The sequence below is a fragment of the Hemiscyllium ocellatum genome, chromosome 2 (genome assembly GCF_020745735.1).
Source record: "Hemiscyllium ocellatum isolate sHemOce1 chromosome 2, sHemOce1.pat.X.cur, whole genome shotgun sequence".
Classification (NCBI taxonomy): domain Eukaryota; kingdom Metazoa; phylum Chordata; class Chondrichthyes; order Orectolobiformes; family Hemiscylliidae; genus Hemiscyllium; species Hemiscyllium ocellatum.
In genome coordinates, this window is record NC_083402.1 from 122,796,609 (window position 1) to 122,817,551 (window position 20,943).

A 20,943-nucleotide genomic window follows, 5' to 3' on the forward strand; every position below is an offset into this window, starting at 1 on the left:
AAAGCTGGAGAAGTGTAGCATTGTGAGGTTGTCTGTGGGTTTGCAGTAGAGTGTGGTGCTGAGGGGTCCCTCCTTGGAGATGCACGTATCCAAGAATGAAACAGATAGTCGAGAGTAGTCCATGGTAAGTTTGATGGTGGGATGAAATTTGTTGATATCACTGTGTAGTTTTAGCAGTGACTCCTTACCATCAGTCTAGAGGAAGAAAATGTCAATGTACCTGGTGTATAATGTTGGTTGGAGATCCTGCATAGAGAAGTCATCTTGTTCGAACCTGTGCATGAATATGTTGGCATATTGGGGTGCAAATTTGGTCCCCATGGCTGTTCCATGTGTCTGGATAAAGAACTGGCTGTCAAAAGGTGAAGACGTTGTGATCGAGGATAAAGCCGATGAGTTGTAGGATGGTGTTTGGAGACTGGCAGTTGTTGGTGTTGAGTACTGAGGCTGTTGCCGCGATCCATCATTGTGGGGGATGCTGGTGTAGAGTGCGGAAATGTCCATTGTGACGAGGAATGTTCCCGGTTCGACTGGTCTGTGGGTGCTGAGTTTCTGTAAGAAATCTGTAGTGTCACGACAGAAGCTGGGGATCCTCTGTACAATAGGTTTCAAGATGCCTTCAACATAGCTCAAAAACTGCATGAATTCATGTAAGACTCTGTGATCTTACCGACCCGACAAAGCAAAACCCACCCATACCCCTACATTTGTCCCTTACCTAACACTACGGGCAATTTAGCATGGCCAATTCACCTGACATTATACCATGCTTAGTTTCCTTTCTTCGCCAATGGGACAGAGTTAAAACCAACCCTTTTAATATGTAGGAGACACTGAAAAACCACAACACCTCCAAAATTTCATCTGCAAACTTATTAAATACTGGGCTAACATATCTAATTGAAGTCAAGCATTGTTCAGAATGTGAATGATAAAATTTCTTTATATTTCTATCCAATATATTCTGTCTCAAGGTGCACAAAGCTTCAACAATGAAGGGCAACAGTAATTTAAGTCATACTTACCCGACAATCCCTCTGAAGTGTTTTAATCAATGCATTATAAGTCTCAGCATCAAAAAATAGGCCATCTGGTGTATCCTGTATAAAGTCCAAGTCTTTGAATGTGGGTATATCTTTTTCTCTCTCTTTCCTGGAGGCCCTCCGTTTATAAGTTGAACCCTTCAAATCGTACTTGTGATGCATCCGGACAGAACGTGGCAACACATTGTTCATAACTACAATTCTTATGTTAGTACCTCCTGACTGCATACAGTACAAGCCATAAAATTTTGGCAGAAGTGTCCGAGGATTTTGGTTTAAATTCTGCAAAGAAAAGAAACATTGATCCAGATCTTCTTTTTAAACAACTGTGTGGATACACTTTAATAATCGCAGCAGCAATCCTAATTGTGCACAATGATCAAAGGCAATTCAAGCATTCACATAGCAGGCAATGAAATGGATAGAGTTGATTTTAATTGAATACAGATATGGAATTTAACAAATTTTTTTTTATAGATTAGGCATAAATATAATCCCAAAACACAGAAGGTATGTAGGCTTTGAAGTGTCATGTTGACTAATTAAAACTGGATTCAGACCTGTTAAAAAAAAAGAGTTCAGATTGAGCCGCTTATCAAACGTACATTTATATTAGTGAGTTTTGAGAGGATTTGTAGCTCAGGTTGAGGTTCTGGATGTAGGTTTGCTCAATGAGCTGGATGGTTCGTTTTCAGACATTTCCTTACCATCCTGGGTAACATCATCAGTGAGCCTCCAGATGAAGCACTGGTGGTATGGCCTACTTTCTATTTGTGTGTTTAGGAAACCCAAACACTAATAGAAAGCAGGCCACAACACCAGTGCCTCATCCAGAAGCTCACTGATGTTACCTAGTGTAGGGACGAAACATCTGAAAACAAACCTCCCAGCTCAGCGAACAAACCTACATCCAGTACATTTGTATGGATTATACATTAACCATATTGTTAAGTATCACATCTGTCTTCTGTAAATCCCTTTCAAGCTTTACTTTGGATTTTGTCTGGAATTGGATTTAGCTCAGTAATTGCATAATACCATTGAATGCATTTCCTCTAACACTTGATTCAACTTTGCCAGACTCAAAAGATCTTTTGTTTCTTTATCTATAAATTACCAATCAAGTAATAAGGATTGAAATTTATTCCCTGCTCTCAGCCAGAAAGACAGCTTTGTAATGCAACATGTGGCTTGCAAAAATCCTCAATGAGTCAGATGCAATTCTGTGCCTGGTCAAAATGCTATAACATTTCTACAGCATGAACTGGTCAGCCAGTATGTTCATGGTAAAGCATAAATGACTAGTTAATCAGGGACAAAAAAAAACAATTTACGTGAAAGGGAAATGTCAATGGATTTAAAATAGGGAACAAACTCAGACACAAAGATCTGAATATTTCAGGTTCAGTCCTCATTCTGAAGGAGATGCCACATCTGGGCTGATGGAGGGCACTTACATTAGGAGTGGAAAAATGACCAAGAGCTTGTGGTATCAATGACCCACTGAAAACACAGCTTTGGATTTTTGGCACAAGAACTGGATTGTGTTTGTTATGACACTTTGTGGATACTTCTGCAGCTTTGGAATCACCTCAACAGGACATTGATGCTTAATGAGAAAAAGAATTAGGTTTAATCAAATTTTCATTTGAGTTTAATATTAGACATGAAAGTTAATCCATTCACTATCCCTCCTTATATCATTTCTCAAAGGTGAGGAAAAGAGAAATAATCGTTAATGTTCCAGAACTATGGATAGTCACTGCCTTCAGATGTCAGGTGAAGTTTGGCAATGCTGTCGTTATGTGGAGAGACTACAAAAACTAGGATTGTCTCCTTAGAACAGAGAAGGTTATGAGGAGATTTGATCAAGATGCTCAATTATAGGGATTATGCCAGAATAAATTGAGAAATGGTTTCCATTTTCAGGAGGCTCAGTAACTAGAGGACACAATGAAGATAGCTGGCAGAGAAACCATAGAAATGAGGTAACAATGTTTATTCTAAATGAATGATAATAATCTGCATTGCACTTCTAAAAGAACTATTGGAATCAGATTCAACTGACTTTGAGGAGAATTAGATGCTTGAAATAGAAAATTTGGAGGCCAATGAGGAAAGGATTGGAGATGGGACAGAACCAATTGGACAACTCTTTCAAATAGGCTGGACTGGTATGGTGAGATGAATGGCCAATCCTTGTGTTGATAATGCACATAAATAAATTGAAATGCAAAAATTACTATGGATGTCATAACAACTAGCACTTTCTATACAAGCACTGTTGATTCTAGCTGCCCTGCATGGCTCCTGATGTTTGTCCTGAACATGGTAGAGATGGCAAATTTGGTATTTTGCTTTGTGGGCAGGCACCTGGAGGTTCTGGTGGATGGGGTGGTGCAGAGATGAGACTTCATCTTCTCCCAGAGCTGTCAGAGGGGGCCATGACACCAGACTATGCCAGTTGGCTGAAAGTTATCACCCAGTCAGCTATATGAAGGAATGCACAGTAATGCAGGAAGAGGGTCAATGGCATTCTCTACTCGGTCAGTATAACTGGCACTATCATCTCTCTGGCACACTAACTATCTCTGCTGCTGTACCCACAAGGCCATTCTCACTCGTACTTGCAACATCTTCCCCCCCTCACTTCCATCCACCCCAACCTTGCTTGAGACACCTTTCCATCTACACCAGCACATGCACAACTGTGCCAACCACACTCTTCTCTATTAACATCAGCCTCTCTTTCCCTCCAGGAGGAAATAACCCACAATAGAACAGAAAGAGTTCAGACTGGTGGTGGGCTGCCAGACATTCAGCTCTTCACCTCTCACAAAGACAGCATTATAACTCTGCTCTCAACAAGCAGCTGACCGCCCAGAGTCCATGCCCCCGGACTGGTATCAGAGGCTGCCCTCAAGTTGACAGAAGAGTGCTGATAAATAAGATAAGCTTCCTGGCTTTGTGTCTACATGAAACAGCAGAGCAACACCATAGTACTCTGAACCAGGGATCTCCGAGCCTAAGGAGGAAGGTGCAAAAAAGCCAGGCAGGACAAATATGTCATTAGCGCCCGGGTCAGCTCCAAGTGTGTCAACACAGAGAGTAAGCAAACATCCTTGAAATGCAGCCTGGTCCATCCTAAGCCACATGTACGTCCCTGAACACAAAATGTTCTTGCTGCAGTATTACAACGATAGGTGCCATTGCTCGCCTCTGTGCAGCATTGAAGTGTAGAAATAAACTAAGTGAATCAGAGATGTGTCACGAGGTTCTTCATGGCTGGCACATGTCAGACACCAATGTCCATGCATATGGGGTGCATTTGGCTGGTGCCCTTGCAGCACACCAAGATATTGGTGCCTCGTGTCCAACATGGACATCATTTGGTACAGTGAGCTGAGGCTGCCAGGTACCCACTCTGATCTCTAGGACAACCATTCTTGCCACCTAATTAGCTACCAGCGAATGGTTCAAATGAAAGCTGTATATTAAGGAGCCAGACCTGCAGCTTAGGTTAGATTACTTACTTAACTTTACTTATTTACAGTGTGAAAACAGGCCTTTCAGCCCAACAAGTCCACACCAACCCACTTAAGCACAACTCACCCAGACCCATCCTCCTACATTTACCCCTTCACCTAACACTACGGGCAACTTAGCTTGGCCAATTCACCTGGAGGAAACCCACGCAGACACGGGGAGAATGTGCAAACTCCACACAGTCAATCGCCTGAGGCAGGAATTGAACCCGGGTCTCTAGTGCTATGAGGCAGCAATGCTAACCACTATGCCACCATAGGGCCTGTTGTCACACTGAGTAATCTAAAGATCTAATCTAATCTAATCCATTACTTAAAATATGCCAGTGTCAGAGGAGTCGAGTTGTTCCTGACATCAAGATCAGCCTTGCTGAACTTCCCTCGCGATTCTGCCCCATTTCTAAACACAGGCTGAAGATTCCACCCTATGTCAACTTACTCTCTCTTCTTCATGGCCAGCTTTAAAACCTCCCCATGGCCTAACCTATTTGCTACATAAACTTATGTAGGTCCAAATGTTGTCCCATTAGTTCTCGAGTGAACCACCTTGTGAGTATTTCACATTAAATCATTGGATTGTGCAGCACAGAGGGAAGCTCCTCAACCTCTCAAATCAAGGCCAGCTCTGTCAAAACCTTGCCTATTTTATCCCACTTGCCAACTGTTGTTCTGCAATCCTTGCAATAATTTCTCCTTCAAGTACTTGCTTAATTCCATTTTGAAAGCTATTATCGAATCTTCTTCCACTGCATGTTCCAACATTACAAATGTCAAGTTCATAACATTGATAGGAGAAAGTGAGGTCTGCAGATGCTGGAGATCAGAGCTGAAAATGTGTTGCTGCGCTTTTCCAGCAACACATTTTCAGCATAACATTGATAGAGTGATCTTATTTTAGAAGATACTTTGTTTGACTTAATTTGTTTGGCTTTCAACTGACTATTTTTAATTCAATTTCACAATTTTAAATGACCTGTTGATGTGGCCTCTTCAACAGATTTTTTGCACAAAATTTAGGAATCCCGAAATACTTACGACTCTTACCATGTAATAGCCAGGTAACAGCTTCTGTAAAAATTCTGCTTCTTTATGTTGCACAGTCTTTATGATGAATTCATCGTCACTTGTGACGTAAAATAAAGACCCGCTAGCGCCAGGATTAGAAAGTTCAATCAGCGGCTCGTTGCATAAGGAATACTGGTGAGAAAGGCAGATTTTTAAAAAAATTAACATGCTTAGCTTCCAAAACCATGTACAATGTAATTTTGTTAATTAAAATTACATTTTTCATCACATAGCTGAAATACTGTTGACTGATACAGCCATAACTCACCGCAGTTTAAAAAGAAAGCTAGTATAATTATTTTTAATCCAAACTGATCTGAGACAACCTGACTAGAATTAATCCACAATAATGTCATAAAGGTTGTTAAAATTTGCAGACTTTTCTTTTCCCAGGGAGTATGGAGGATTTTTTTTAAAGATGATCCAATATTCAAAGTTGCTGTCTACATACAAAAGAATGCATCACACAGCAGCCATTTGGCCTATAAAGTCAGTGCTAGCTCTTTTTAAGGACAGTACATTTCTATCCAATACTCAGCGGTTTCCTTCATAATTGAACAAATAAATGTAATAAATGCTGTTTACACAGATATTTGTGGTACATGTTAATTTAAAACAAATAGGCAGGATGAATTTAAATGATATGGGTCCTAGCTTATTTCAGAACAGGTACAGGTTGACAATCCTTTATCCAAAATCCAAAGCTTTTTCCTGAACATTTGTTTTCTCAATAACCATGTTGTTTGGCATGTAAACAGTTAACTCAACTCCACACCCATTCGACCCACTCAGGCGTGACCTAGTGGTGTGGCCCAGCACTGGCAGGTGTCAATGCTATCTCAGCCCTTGTAGTAATCGCAGGTGTTTCTGTTCTTTCACTATGAAAATGCCATTTAATCCTTTATTCAAAAAATTCCAAAGTCCGCAGGAAATCCGGTCCCGAGGGTTTTGGATAAAGGATTGTCTACATGTATTAATCTGGAATACACACACAAGCTCAAAGCAAGTTAATAAACAAATACACACAACACAGTTTTAAAAATAGCTAAACAAATGCTAATTAATGCTTCCCCATTCAAGATCTGTTCAGCACAGGAAGTTGATCTTTTGACCCAACAGAAGCTGGTGCAATAGAAGGATAAAATAGTATTCATACTTGGACTGTGACTGTTCCGTGCCCTGTCATAGTAATTACAAGGTATTCATCCTGGAGTCCTGATCCTGGAGTGATCGGTCCATTAGACTTTTTCTCTCAACCTTCAGATAGAGCATGTTTTACTATGACTTGCTGCGAGTGACAACCAATAACTGTGTGATGAGAATAAAAGACTATCTAGGATTCAAGTAAACCTTAGGATCCACCACTAAATCTCAATAATTAAAGGAAATTGAAGGACTGGAAGGACAAGGAGGAAATCAAGAGAAACCGAGTCAAATTTAGCAGGACCCCTAACTTTCTGCATCGAGAACTACAAAAAATGCAGAAATCCACAGAGTTCTTAAACATAACTGCAAGGTTCAAAGGGAGATGGAATTATTTGGAGGTTAATAATGGGGGTAATAATCAGAACTTTTGGTAAGGAACAATTCAAAGGATCGCTTTTTCTCACTTAAGTATTTGGTGATTTGTGCATTGCATTAAACGTCGTTATTTTGTCTGGCCCATTCTGCATGAAGCAACTATATTCCTTTCATTCCCACTTGTGAAAAGTTAGCAACCGTTGGTGAGACAAAAATAGAAACTGCTGGGAAAACTCAGCAGGTCTGGCAAGATCTGGGCACAGAAAGTAGAGTTAATGTTTCCAGTTTGGTGACCCTTCATGTTCTGAAGAACAGTAACTGAATATGAAACCTTAATTCTGCTTTCTCTGCACTGATGCTGCCTGACCTGCGGCATTTTCCAATCAATTTCTGTTTTTCGTCTTTTTGTTCAGCCTTCGAGAATGGAAGAACTGCATGAGAGGAAGTAGTTTGTTTAACAAGTCTGGACATTGTGTGCCATGTACCCCTTGTACTGTAACAAGTTCATGCTTGACAGGCAAACTATGAAAAAAAAGCTATGTGCATTCATTTCAATCTGCGATATCCAAAGTTTTCATTCTTGGGACCAGAATAACATTAACCAGTCCAAAAAGATCCTTTTTTTAAAAAAAAGGAAACAGTAACCCATCTACTCAGCCTCTCATCATAACTTATTTCTTCCCTTTTTCCAGAAAGGAATCCAACAATCTTTTGAATCTATAAGTGCTTTCATCAGTTTACCCTGGAAATATATTCATGCTCTGTTGTGGTTTTGAGTGAAATTTGGATTCATCTCTGAACAGTTTAACAGATCACATTTATCAATTCAACTCATTTTTTTTTAAAAGAAGTCTTTTTTCTTAAATTAGCTTGTTTTAATCCAACAATACGTCATCTTTGAAATTCTCAACCTTGTTTTCAAATTGCTTATTTTCAAAATCTCTCAATGACCTTGCTCCCTTTCTCTGTTACTCCTGCCCTTCAACTCTCCAAGATATCTGGGCTCCTTTAATTTTGACCTCTTTACGCTGTCAATTTTAATGACTTTATCCTTTATGTTTGTGCCTTGGATGCAAGCTCTAGATGCTCCTCTATAAACATCTCCACCTATTTAACTGTCTTTCCTCTTTTAAATCTTTAAATAAACCTATTCAATCAAGTGGCTTAGACAGCATCTGAGGAGCATAAGCCCATATCCTGATGAAGGGCTTATGCCTGAAACATTAATCTTCCTGCCATCAGATGCTGCCTGACCTGCTGTGCTTTTCCAGCACCACACTCTCGACTCTAATCTCCAGCATCTACAGTTTTCACTTTCTCCTATCCGATCATGTGGCTCATGGTCAAATCCAGTTTTATAAATTGGTCTTTGAGACACCTTTTATTACAAAAAAGATGCTATGCAAGTTGGTGTAGGTTTGTTTGTTGAATTCTGTAGCCTTCCTTGACAGTAATGATTAATTGGCCAGGTCACAGTATTCCAGCGCAAGGTAACACCAAATGCAACAGAACAATGCCTCGTATTGCAACTAATTCAATAATATTTTTCACAAGACTTTTTTAAAAAGGTAAAACTGCAGCATTACAAAAAGAAACTCACCAAATAATCATCTGGCTTTATATCAAAGAGTTCTCGGAAATAGCGGAATGCTAATGGAGCATACGTCTTGAATCTGAAGTCTGGGTAGCGATGTGCAGGTGTAAGATTACTTCCTTCGCTGAAAGTCATCATAAAGTAACTTAATGATCGATAGTAATTTAATATCTTGCTATCAACATTTATTTTTAAAAATAAGCATTCAAATATATTAAATTCCTTTGCAAGTCCACGTCCACCAGATCAATAGCCTTGCCCTCATCAACCTTTTCTTTCCACCTTCAACAAACTCCAGCAAGTTATTTAAAGTATGATTTCCCCTGAAAAAAAAATCTATGCTGTCTCACCATTTTACCATGGGACTATTAATTGCTTCCAGAAGTTTCTCCATCATCAAAGCTAAATAGAGTGGGCTGAAATTGTTGGGCTTCTCTTTGTATGTTTTGAACAAGCTGTAAAGTTTACAATTCTCCAGTCCTCAGGTGCCACCCTGAATTCAGAGAAGATTGAATGTATGTTGCCAGTGCCTCTGCACTTTCCACTGTCACTTCCTTTAGTGGACTTGGTTGCATCTCATCTGGTCCTGGTACCTTATCAACTTCAAATGCCAGCAGCTTATCCAATGCCTCTATATCAATTATAAACCCCTCTCATGATTGAGTTTCCTTCTGTTATTATGGCCTGGGCACATCTGCTTCGTAAGTAAAGATGGATGCAAATACTTTAACACCTCAATCATGCCTCTTGCCTCTGTGTAAATTTCCTTTCCAATTCTCATCGATCCTACTCTTCCTCCTACTTTTCTTTTCTTTTTTACTATTGATGTGCTTACAGAAGGCTTTGCAATTTTCCTTTAGTTGCCAATCTTTTCATAACCCCACTTTTGCTGTCTGTATTTTCTATCTCCTCCGTTCTGAACTTTCTGTATTCAGCTTAGTTCTCTTTTAAAAAAAACAAACACTGTCAGAAGCACATATTTTCTTCTTTAACTTACTTTCTATCTCCTGTGTCAGTCGGGTAGCTCTGGATTTGTTTTTCATCCCTTGATCAGTTATTAGTTCATGAACTGTGAAGGTATATCTCCACTTTGTAAGGTAGCCCATTGAACAATTATTGTTTCTCCTGCCAACATTTGGATCCAGCCTGTCCAGCCCAACTCTGTTCTTGCCCTATTGAAGTCAGCTGTCCACTAGTTGATTATTCTTTCCTGAACTGACAAGAGTCTTTTTTTTCCATCATCCTAAACCTTTATGTATAATAGTCACTGTCCTTGAAAGGCTCCCCCAATGACATTTGCTCTTCTTGAACCAATACATTCCCAAGAACCAGGAAAAGCAGAAACTTAAATTGCTGGAGAAATGCAGCAGTTCTGGCACCATCTGTGGAAAGAAAACAGAGTTACTGTTTCAAATCCAGTGATCTTTCTTCAAAACTAGGTCTAGCGGTGTCTTTAAGACAGGTCCAATGCTACCCTCACACATACCACTATCCCATTCTAAAATGCTTAATTAAAGTTGAAAATGTGTTGCTGGTTAAAGCACAGCAGGTCAGGCAGCATCCAGGGAACAGGAAATTCGACGTTTCGGGCCAGAGCCCTTCATCAGCCCTACATAATTAAAGTCCCCTACATTCCAAAGCCATTCTTCCACTACCCCCCAATGCCTTCCTGTTTATTGTATATTCCCTTGATGGGTTTACAGTCCCCAATACATAACCTCAATTCTCTTCATCAAATACCAATTGCCTCCATTCCATCTACTCAACCAAACCAATATAACCAGCCATCCCGTTCACATAAAATGTTTTCTATTGTTAAAAACAGTCCCCTTTTTTGGCCTCCAGTCTCTGCGCTAGTTTTGAATCTAATCATCACTTTTCTCTGTCAGCATCTTATGGGCTCTAGTTTCTCTGATCAGTCTGCCATGTGTTAACTTTTCAAATGTCTTACAAAATCTCATACAGACACCATCAATTGCATTACCCTCAATCACTCAACTTGTTATTTTGTTGATAAATTCAGTTTAGTAAAATATGACCTTCCCCTGAGGGACCAGACTTGATTAATCTGTGCTTTTCTAAGCAACAGTTAATCTGCCTCACAATATTGATTTTAGGAATTTGTTGTACCATGGAGAATGGGCTGACTGGCCTATACTTAGTATCTCTCTTGCATCATTTTTGAATAATGTTCACAGATTTCTAATACCTTGTTGATAATCTGGTGAGGACTGGAAAATGATCCTCAGTGAGATTCCTTCCTGGATTACTTTAAAAGCTGGAAACAATTCATCGGGATCTAAGGATTTATCCAGTTTCAAGTCAGTCAGTTCCCCCAGGAACTTCCCATCTCATTACACTTACTTTTAATTTAATGTTTCCTCCTCCTCCAACTAGAAAATATATATAATTCCTCTCTCCTTTGTAAAGAAAAAAAGAGACTCACCATATCCCTTAATTTCTTTATTTTTCAAAAAGTGATTACTGAAGTAATGTCAACTATTTCACTGGGCAAGGAACTCCATAGATTAACAACCCTCTGAGTGAAGAAGTTCCTTTTCAGTCCAGTTCTAAACCTGCTTCCTCTAACCTTGAGGTCATGCCCTCTTGTCCTAGTCTCACCTACCGGTGGAAACATCCTATCTATTTCTATTTATTGATTCCCTTCACAATTTTGTATATCTCTAGAAGATCTCCCCTCATTCTTCTGAATTCCTATGAATATAATCCCAACCTACTCTGTCTGTCCTCATAAGCCAACCCCCTCAACTCTGGAATCAACCTAGTGAGCCTCTTCTGCACCCCCTCCAGTGGCAGCATGTCCTTTCTTAAGTAAAGAGATCAAATCTGCCCTCAGGATCCTTCTGTCCTTTCTAGTCAGCACAAGCGCTTCTTTGGTCACTAATTCAAAGTAGTAAAAGGGTTTTCTTCAGTGTCTTGGTCAACATTTATCCATCAACCGATGTCACATTTTATCAGATCATTATTGTATTGTTTGTGGGATCTTGCTCTGCATTAATTGTTGCAGCCAATGACTCTACTTCAAAAATAATATACACTAGCTCTGATACACCCTGTAAACACATCTGACGTCACTGAAGGTACTAGGTAAATGCAATCCTAGTTTTATTCATATGCTGCAAAGCTTTTGATTGTCACTGCCTTTCTTTGCTGGAGCTCTTTCATCTATGACAACTTTCAAGGATGGGTCCCGGACATTTAATAGTATTTACTTGCTGCATTTAAAATAAGTGCTGCAATCAATAACCAAAAAAAAACACAAAGCACATCAAATTTCTTTAAGCCAACATTTACATACACATAGCCATCTCTAATTACAAATAAGCAAAGTATTGCACTAGACATTGATAAAGTTTTTACAATGGTTTTGTTTTGATATTTTAAAATACGAATGTGACAAGCATAAACGTGGGTTTTCTGTCAACATTCCGCCCTCAGTATCAAGAAGAGTTGGAAAATCTAACAAACTCAAAAAAAATCATGTGCATTTAAATGACACCTTTAATGTAGAAAAATATTGCAATGGCAAGATCAGATAAATGGGAAAAGTGCCAAGTGAAGAGATATTAGGAGCGGTGCCCAGGAAAGAGAGGTGGGAAGGTGAATCAATAAGCAACTATTGACCAGAGTTTCCTCTCATGTTTTTTTTTAAAATGAGCTGTGTATTCTTGCTAAAATCAATGCAAAATCCACTTTCAAAAAGACAGCAATTAAAGATTGGGCAAGACGTGTGAGAGTATGTAATAATCAGAAAGGGTAACTAAAGTCACCATGCCAAAGTAAATGGGGAAAGTTACAGTAGAGAAAGCAACAAATCCATTGGTACTTGATGCTGAAGCAGGAGGAGAACGAATAAGGACAAGTTCTTGTATATGCAAGGGGCTAGATTAGGGTGGTGCTGGAAAAGCACAGCAGGTCATCTGAGGAACAGATGCTGGCTGACCTGCTGTGTTTTTCCAGCACCACTCTAATCTAGACTCTGGTTTCCAGCATCTGCAGTCCTTGTTTTCACCCTCTTGCAAGCTGTGTGAGACACCAAAAAGGTTGTTCATTCAAAAGTGGAGAAAAGAAGGAGCCAGGTGCTGGTGCAATTCCAGGTAAGTAGACTGTATGCCCCAATGACAGGTTGATTGAAGTAACCTGCACATTTCTTTGCCTTTTTGCAACGGGGGAGGACAGATGGTACTCGTTCAAATCAGAGTTAACGTTTTGGATCCGGTGACCTTTCCTGAGAAACATTAACTCAGATTTCTCTTCAGAAATGCTGCCAGACCTGTTGAACTTTTCCAACAACTTCTGTTCCTGTTCCTAATAAAGTTTTTACTTTATTATTGTGTTTACCGTATTAGGGTGTGAGGGGCAAAAAAAATACTGGGATTGGAACATGGACCACATGGAAGATACTCACCAACATGGACTGAATTAACTAAATGGCTTACTTCCAGATGAAATTTTCATGTCATGCAAAATGAACAAAATGTTTTTAAATTTGGAATGAGAATACTTTTCCATAAGCAAATTTAACAACGATTTGTGGATGATTTTTTTTCCCCAAACACACAAATGACCTCTAGGATAGAGGCAGAACATATTCACTACAACATAAAATTAGCAAAATCAAAAAAAAGTGTCATTAATATTCTGAAAATTTCCTGCTGTACAACCATCGTTTTCAAGGTATCACCATTGTACAATATTATCAAATTCCAGAGATAAATGTGGAAATGTTTCAAGAGAGAAAGACTTTAAGAAACTAAAACCCAACCTTGGTAGAAAGACACTCTCCACAACGTAGAAATCCTGCATAAGCACATCCCTGCCTGGTTTTGATGTGAGGTTCCCAACAGCGTATCCTATTCCAAGTTGGATAGAGCCTTGAAGTGCAGATGATGGTGTCTGCATCAAAAATAACAATAGAAAAACTCATGGTTTCTATGAAACCTTCTCTGCACATTAAATGAGGCTGTTTAAAACCAAAGTAATTTATCATCATAACAAGTCACTGGAAATTTCTGCAACAGAAAACACAGAACATTCCAGTCATATAACTGTGATAGAGAGCGAACCCTCGTCATAGCATTGATGCAATCTTGAACACTCTACTCATGAACTAAGTAGTTTAAACTCGCTGACCAGACCCCTTCAAATTCCAATCTTCAATAAAAAATATCTCTCAAAATATTCACCCCTGCTGTAAATCAATTGGTGAAGGATAGAACTGAAGTCAATATTTTCACACTATGATCTTCTTTTTGATAAAGGTTATAAATTAGAAGCAAAATGTTCTTGCACAAGTGTTGGAGTGCAGGTTCATAGCTCCTTGAAAGTGGAGTCGCAGGTAGATAGGGTAGTGAAGGCGGCGTTTGGTATGCTTTCGTTTATTGGTCAGAGTACTGAGTACAGGAATTGGGAGGTCATGTTGCGGCTGTACAGGACATTGGTCAGGCCTCTGTTGGAATATTGCGTGCAATTCTGATCTCCTTCCTATCGGAAAGATGTTGTGAAACTTGAAAGGGTTCAGAAAAGATTTACAAGGATGTGGCCAGGGTTGGAGGATCTGAGCTACAGGGAGAGGCTGAACAGTCTGGGGCTGTTTTCCCTGGAGCGGAGGCTGAGGGGCGACCTTAGAAAGGTTTACAAAATTATGAGGGGCATGGATAGGATAAATAGACAAAGTCTTTTCTCTGGGATTGGGGGGAGTCCAGAACTAGAGGGCATAGGTTTAGGGTGAGAGGGGAAAGATATAAAAGTGACCTAAGGAGCAACTTTTTCACGCAGAGGATGGTACGTGTATGGAATGAGCTGCCAGAGGATGTGGTAGATGCTGGTACAATTGCAACATTTAAGAGGCATTTGGATGGTGATGTGAATAGGAAGGGTTTGGAGGGATATGGGCCAGGTGCTGGCAGGTGGGACTGGATTGGGTCTGGATATCTGGTAGGCATGGACGGGTTGGACTGAAGGGTCTGTTTCCATGCTGTACATCTCTATGACTCTAAGTGCTTAGGGGTCTTTGTTGATTTATAAAGGGACAAAAGTGAATCCCCATTTCATAGAGCTCGACACAACTAATTATAAAATTAAATACCCTACATCCACAAACCTTACCAAAAGAGACTTAGCAACTTCTTTAAAAATAATCTATGTAGTAGGGTGAAAAACCTGTTTACTACTCAACATTTCATTGTGATAGTAAGGAATTAGTTTAGTCCCTTAGAGCAGGCAAGTCAATAAACCCAACTGGCAGAAGTTAATTTCCATGCTTGACACCAAACGCGAGCAGAAAGTGGTTAGATACAAAAGGGTTGGCATTGACAGTTTTACCTTTTTGTAAATCTTCTCCCGAGAGTTGCCTTCACCACTGTACCCATTTTGTCTAACTGCAGTGTTTCTGGTTTCAGTTGTGGAAGTCATCTAAACAAACATTTAATGTTTAATTTATTTCAAATTACACCTTTATGAGAAATAAATACACATATCAGTAATCATGTAAAGTTTTATTCATTGGCACATAAAAGAAGTGCACACAGTACTTCTTCCCTTGGACAGCCATAGGCTTTGAGGGCAAAGATTCCAAATTATTATTCCCGAAGCTAGATTGCTGAATTGTAGAAACTTGTAGTATTTAATTAAGGTGATAATTCAACTGATGCCTGAAGAGTTGGCAAGAGCCCAACTTTCTTGGCTCACTGCATTAAAACTCTGCAGCAAAAGGCTATTACTGAGATCAAAGGGCCCTAGGGATGAAGGTCCTTGTCAGAGGACAGCAACAACTCTTTAGCGCTCTGAAATAGCCTGGGGTGGGGTGGGGGTTAGGGTTGAGGGTTGGCAGTGAAGATAGCTCTTAGTAAGCTGTCCCCTGCCTTCCTGCCAGCGTCAGATAGGGTCACATATTTATCACAGGCAGCAGTTAGTTCTGCCCTGACAGTGGTCTGCTTGAACCTCTCTTTACATTGAGGAAGATAGGAGTATTTGTGAAGCAAGCTGCTCAGTCTAACCACAAAAACGTTGGGAAACGTCAGGCTTGAAATGAAGTAACTCGGAGCTTCTAAACAATCAGACAGGCCAAAAGGAAATTATATATTAAAAACGTTATTCCACTTGAAAAAAGGAGGAGAAGAACTTGGTCATCACTGAGCACATTCTCTATTCACAAGTTATGTGAAACTCCGGGTATCCACTGGTAGCTGGGACCAAACAACTCAAGGTGATCAAAACATTAACAAATGTAGAGTTCAGACTTGAACATTGATTCAGACTCCTATAGGAGGAGCACAGTTCTCAACCAGGTACTTTCAATCTCTGGTGAGATAGCATCCAAATTATCTATGGATTGAAGGATAAATATAGGCCAGGCTATCAGGGAGAACACACTTCAAGAGATGCCTTTCTTCAAAGGCTGTGCTTTGGGACCTTGTATAGCTATCTGAGCTGGTAAAGGGGAAAATGGAGTCTTGATGTTTAACTTCCTACCAATAGCACCAACAGTACAGCATTCCCTTAGTATCACACTGGAGCGCCAGCCTGAACAACATACTGAGAATAATTTAAATGTGCATTTCCAAAGAAGGTTTTAATCACACATAATCACAAATCACAAATAGCATTTGAGGCAGAGTAGGACATCATTTTAAAATTAAAAGTAAAATTGATAAGCATTTGAAAAGGACAGATAGAAGTCGACTAAACAGCTAGCACAGCAAAGAGGCGGTGGACAGAACTGCATTCTCCTGAGCTGTAATTGCCATCATTCTGTGATCTGCATGCTTCACTTTGGAGATTTGTACTTTGAGATACATACCCTATGCTACAGAACAATTAAGAGTGTTATAATCTTTTCATGATCCCTGATATTCAACACCATTCCTGGCTCAAAGTAGAAGCGTTAAAAAATGCACATTATAAATGGGCACAAATAGGAACCAGTCCAAGGCATGTAATAAATGTTTTCAGTTTTAAGTGGTAAAGAGCTAATTTGAAATGGATTCCACCTATCTTTTTCTTAAAACCTTCAATCGGTTAAGTTACTAGACAAGTTACATTCAGAATGTTCAAACACACCCTGAAACTTCTACATATTCTTTCAAATTGGATCAATCTTTCTTTTGAAATGAACTTATCATTAGATCAGCTGATAAAAGAGAAACAATAAATGGTCCTTCAAAGCCAATGAGTTAGTGTTACCAAATGTCACTGGAAAAGGACTATAGATAGTAACAATGTTATAAACAGACTAACTGCACAAAAGTGGGGACTTGGTATAACTTTTGTTCAACAAGATGGTTTGTCCCTTTACATTCATTTAGTAAATGGAAGTGATAACTTTTTATTCTAAACATTTTAGAAATTTCCTTTTGAGAAACCAATCTCTTTTCTGAAACGTGGGGGCAAGAGAACAAGCCCTGGAGGGGAAACCCAGTGTAGCGCCTGCAGGGTCGTGGCTGAACTTCTAACTTTATTTTTCTACCTTTTACCTAAGATGTTCTACCTAGGTACCTTGTGCCCCTGACACTGGGCATTGCGACTTTATACACTTTAACTGTATTCCTGTTTCTCTGTTCTTGAGTACAAGGGGACAATAAAATATAATTCTAATTGTAAAAAGTTTGAAATCTTGAAGTTGTGTTTTTCGATTTGGCAAGTATGTACCAAACAGTCCCCTCTAAAGCAATCCAATTTTCTCCACTATCAGTGTGGCAGCTTTCCAAGAGACTCATCGAATACAAATGCTTAAATTGATATTTCTCATGGGAAAAGTTTGAAAAATGCATGCAGACATTAAACTTTTTAACTGCATTCCCAATACATATTTGCTTGGCTCAAGACCCCAGAATAGAAATGTCATTCATTTGTTACCTTTATTGACAATAGGGTTCAAGTCATCTGAAGCTGTTCATGATGGGCTCCTTCATTGACAAGAGTATGTAGTTCTTGCTGATGAAAATGAAGCATATGAGAACTGTCACAAGATCTATACAATAGTTATGTACATTTCTATAGTATTTTCAATGCACTTCACAGGAACAAATCATAGATATGATATCGACTTATGCAAGGAAATATTAGGGCTGGTGACTGAAAGGTTGGTCAAAGATGTAAGTTTTAATGGAGGAGGAAGGTAGAGAGAATTAGGATAGGAATTTCACTGTCCAGGCAGCTGAAGGCAAAGCCACCAATTATAGTGGGGGGACAGCACAGGAGACGAGAATTGGAGGACTGCAGAGATCTTAGGGGATTACGAAATTGAAGGATGTTATAGGAATTGAGAGGGGTGAAGCCATGCAGGGATCTGAAAACACAAGATAATTTTTAAAAATGCAAGTTACTAGTCTTGGAGCAAATATCAACCACGGAACAGAACCAATGATGGCTAAACAGAACTTGGAGAGTGTTGGGACACTAGAAAAGGTCAATCTGGAGGTAACAAAAGCATTGGTTCTACACAGCAAGTAGTTATCATTCTACAAAAAGCTCCTGCAGGAAATTTATTTTCACCAGCATTTAACATTTACGATTCCCTCCTCCTCAGCATTTCTGAGTTAAAAGGTAAAAGAATTTCAAAAGAACTTGGGTCACATCTGAAAATGTCAGGAAAAGTAGCAAGCTTTGAAATAGATTTGAAAGGGAAATGGTTGAAAAGCAAATAGTTGAAAGGCAATGAAATGTCAGCAGTCAATATCAAAGTAGGGTAACAGTACGCTGCGCATCTGAAGGGTTCCCAATATTTCAACAATAAAATTCAAGGATACGGAATTGCACAACATTTATTCCAGTCCAAGCAGGACCATTTGACTGAATGAGAAGCAGAATAAATGACTAATTCTTCTCTGGTTCCAAATTTTGCAGTGTTGCTAAAGCAATTATTGTTCTTTTAACATTTAAAATAAATTTAAAAAAATACAATGAGCAGCTACCAGTATGCACCAGAGCAGAAATTGCTTAGAACTTGTATGGTAAATAATGTAGAATTTTTAGTAATCTTTCATTGGAAACATTACATTTACAATGTGACAGCAAGAAACATTCAACTGCCCTAAGTTGAATGCTGAGGAATTATGAGAAAGATCTTCATCCCTGAGACCTCTACTTTATGAGATTTTGCCTATAAAAGCTTGGCTATCTGGAAAATGTGTTGTCACAAGTTGCGTCAATGACCTTCGAGGAGAATGTTTTTATTATGCAATGGCGGTTACGACCTGCCTTTAAGGTGCTGCCTGAAAGGGAGGCAGAATCACATTTAATTCTGACTTCCAAAACAAAGGATTGAATAAATATTGAAGGGAGAGGAAAACTGTGAAGTTCCATATCAAGACAGAATCAGTGGCAGTGACAGGGGTGGTGGGATGTCTGACTAATTGGATTGCTCTTTCAGAGAGCCAGTTTAGGCACAGTAGGCCAATAGACTCTTCACGTGTTCTGACAGATCTATAAATTCATCCTTTCCAGGGGGCTGCTTTCTCCTGAAATCAATGTACTTGGTTAGGATGCGAGTAGCCATCATTGCATTCTGACCAGACATTGATATCTGTATTCCACCCTGAAAGTACTACAGCAAACATCAGGGAGCATGCTTTAGGCAAGATGCAAACAGATACCTTAAAACATAATGATCAATATTGAAAATCATTCCAAGTAACTTTACAGATTATGAAAGCACACGTTTTTGTAACTAAACTATTTGTTACAAACTCTGCTAAAATAAAACATGTATTGCTGATTTTGTTCCTGTTTATTTTCAACAAAGAGTTTATTTGTCCTCAACTCCTTTGCTGCCTAAAGACTAGAATCTGGAACACAAGGTTCATTTGAACTCAATTATTTAATTATAGCAACAAGGATTTCTGTGGCTAATATAATGCCCACATACGGCACTACACATTTTATATCTCACATTATTAGTTCTCTGGGAGTAACAATTAATTTTCAGGAGAATACAAATCCCATTTGCTGAAGCAATTAAATTGTAACAAGACATCAGGCTGAACAAGGGGAGTAAGAGTAAGTTTGCTTTCATAGAGAGGAAATGCAAGCCTTACCATTGAAGTGAAATGAAAGGCCATCTGACTGCAAAAGTACAACTCAATAAATCTCAGATTCTTTAGCAAATGAAGTCAAGTCACCACGCACTAACAGAGATTAATATCACATGACCCTCAGGGAATAAAATGTGACATGACTGCTCTCCAAAAGGCAAATGTGAACAAGTGCAGAAATATAGATTTGTGCTAAAATGTTATGCTGCAGAATTCATATAAAACCCACTACAAATGTGCATCTTTTAGATGAAACTACCATTCTTTGAATTACAAGGAAATAGGAGGCAGGCATTTGGCCTTTTGAACCTGATTTGCCATTCAACCTGACCACGGCTGATCATTCAACTCAGTGCCCTGTCCCTGCTTTCTCCCTGTACTCTTTCAACCCTTCAACCTTATGAAATATACCTAAATCCTTCTTGAAAATGAGAGATGTTTTGGGCTTAAACACTTTCTGTGACAAAGAAAGTCACAGGCTCTCCACGCTCTGGGTGTATTAATTCCTCACCTCTAATCGAAATATCCAGTTCTGTAACCTTAGACTGTGATCTTTGGTTCTGGACTCCCCATTCATCGGAAACATTTTAATTATGGCAAACAAAACATTATATGCTTGAAAACAAAGTATCTGAAAGGAAGAAAGAATCTGAGATTTGAGAATGTATCGTCCTATTTAGGAGAGTATTTGAAGCAAACCTGACTTCAAAATCAGATTGTGATGCCATGTTGAACTGTCAAATTACCTGCACTGTTCACCAAATCAAATCTGGAATCCAGTTTCAAGTGTTCAATACAAAAGTTTTTTTTTTGAGTATTCAGTTGTACTGTAGGTTGTCGTGTTCTGCAAAATTTCATTTCGCATTAAAACTATTTCTCTAAAACACTAAGCACCTGTTGTCAAATAATCAATCACATTTAACTATGGAGAACAAATTGAATGATTTATAGCTCTCAGGCAATACAAGAGGTACCTTTTGATTAAGATGCCAAAGTTCTTCAAACAATATATGGCATAAAAAAAAGTACAAAGGTGACTTGATACACACTCAGAAATCATTAACAAGTTTCCAAACGAGCAATATAAACCAAAGGGTGACTTCACAAGGAATAGATAAATT

The 20,943-nt window shown here is 39.1% G+C and overlaps 1 protein-coding gene across 7 annotated transcripts in view; it reads right to left on the reverse strand.

Moving 5' to 3' along the window:
• The window catches only part of LOC132824894 (phosphatidylinositol 4-phosphate 5-kinase type-1 beta-like), a 142,367-nt gene that overhangs the window by 40,194 nt on the left and 81,230 nt on the right, over window positions 1-20,943 (reverse strand). For all 7 annotated transcript variants that reach the window (XM_060839793.1, XM_060839757.1, XM_060839741.1 and 4 more), the window contains exons 2-7: window positions 17,646-17,723; window positions 15,114-15,203; window positions 13,555-13,685; window positions 8,775-8,892; window positions 5,633-5,785; window positions 1,026-1,325 (exon numbers count right to left, since the gene is read on the reverse strand). In XM_060839793.1, the coding sequence (XP_060695776.1) occupies window positions 1,026-1,325; window positions 5,633-5,785; window positions 8,775-8,892; window positions 13,555-13,685; window positions 15,114-15,203 (792 nt within the window). In that variant the 5' untranslated portion in view covers window positions 17,646-17,723. The remainder of the gene's footprint in view (window positions 1-1,025; window positions 1,326-5,632; window positions 5,786-8,774; window positions 8,893-13,554; window positions 13,686-15,113; window positions 15,204-17,645; window positions 17,724-20,943) is intronic.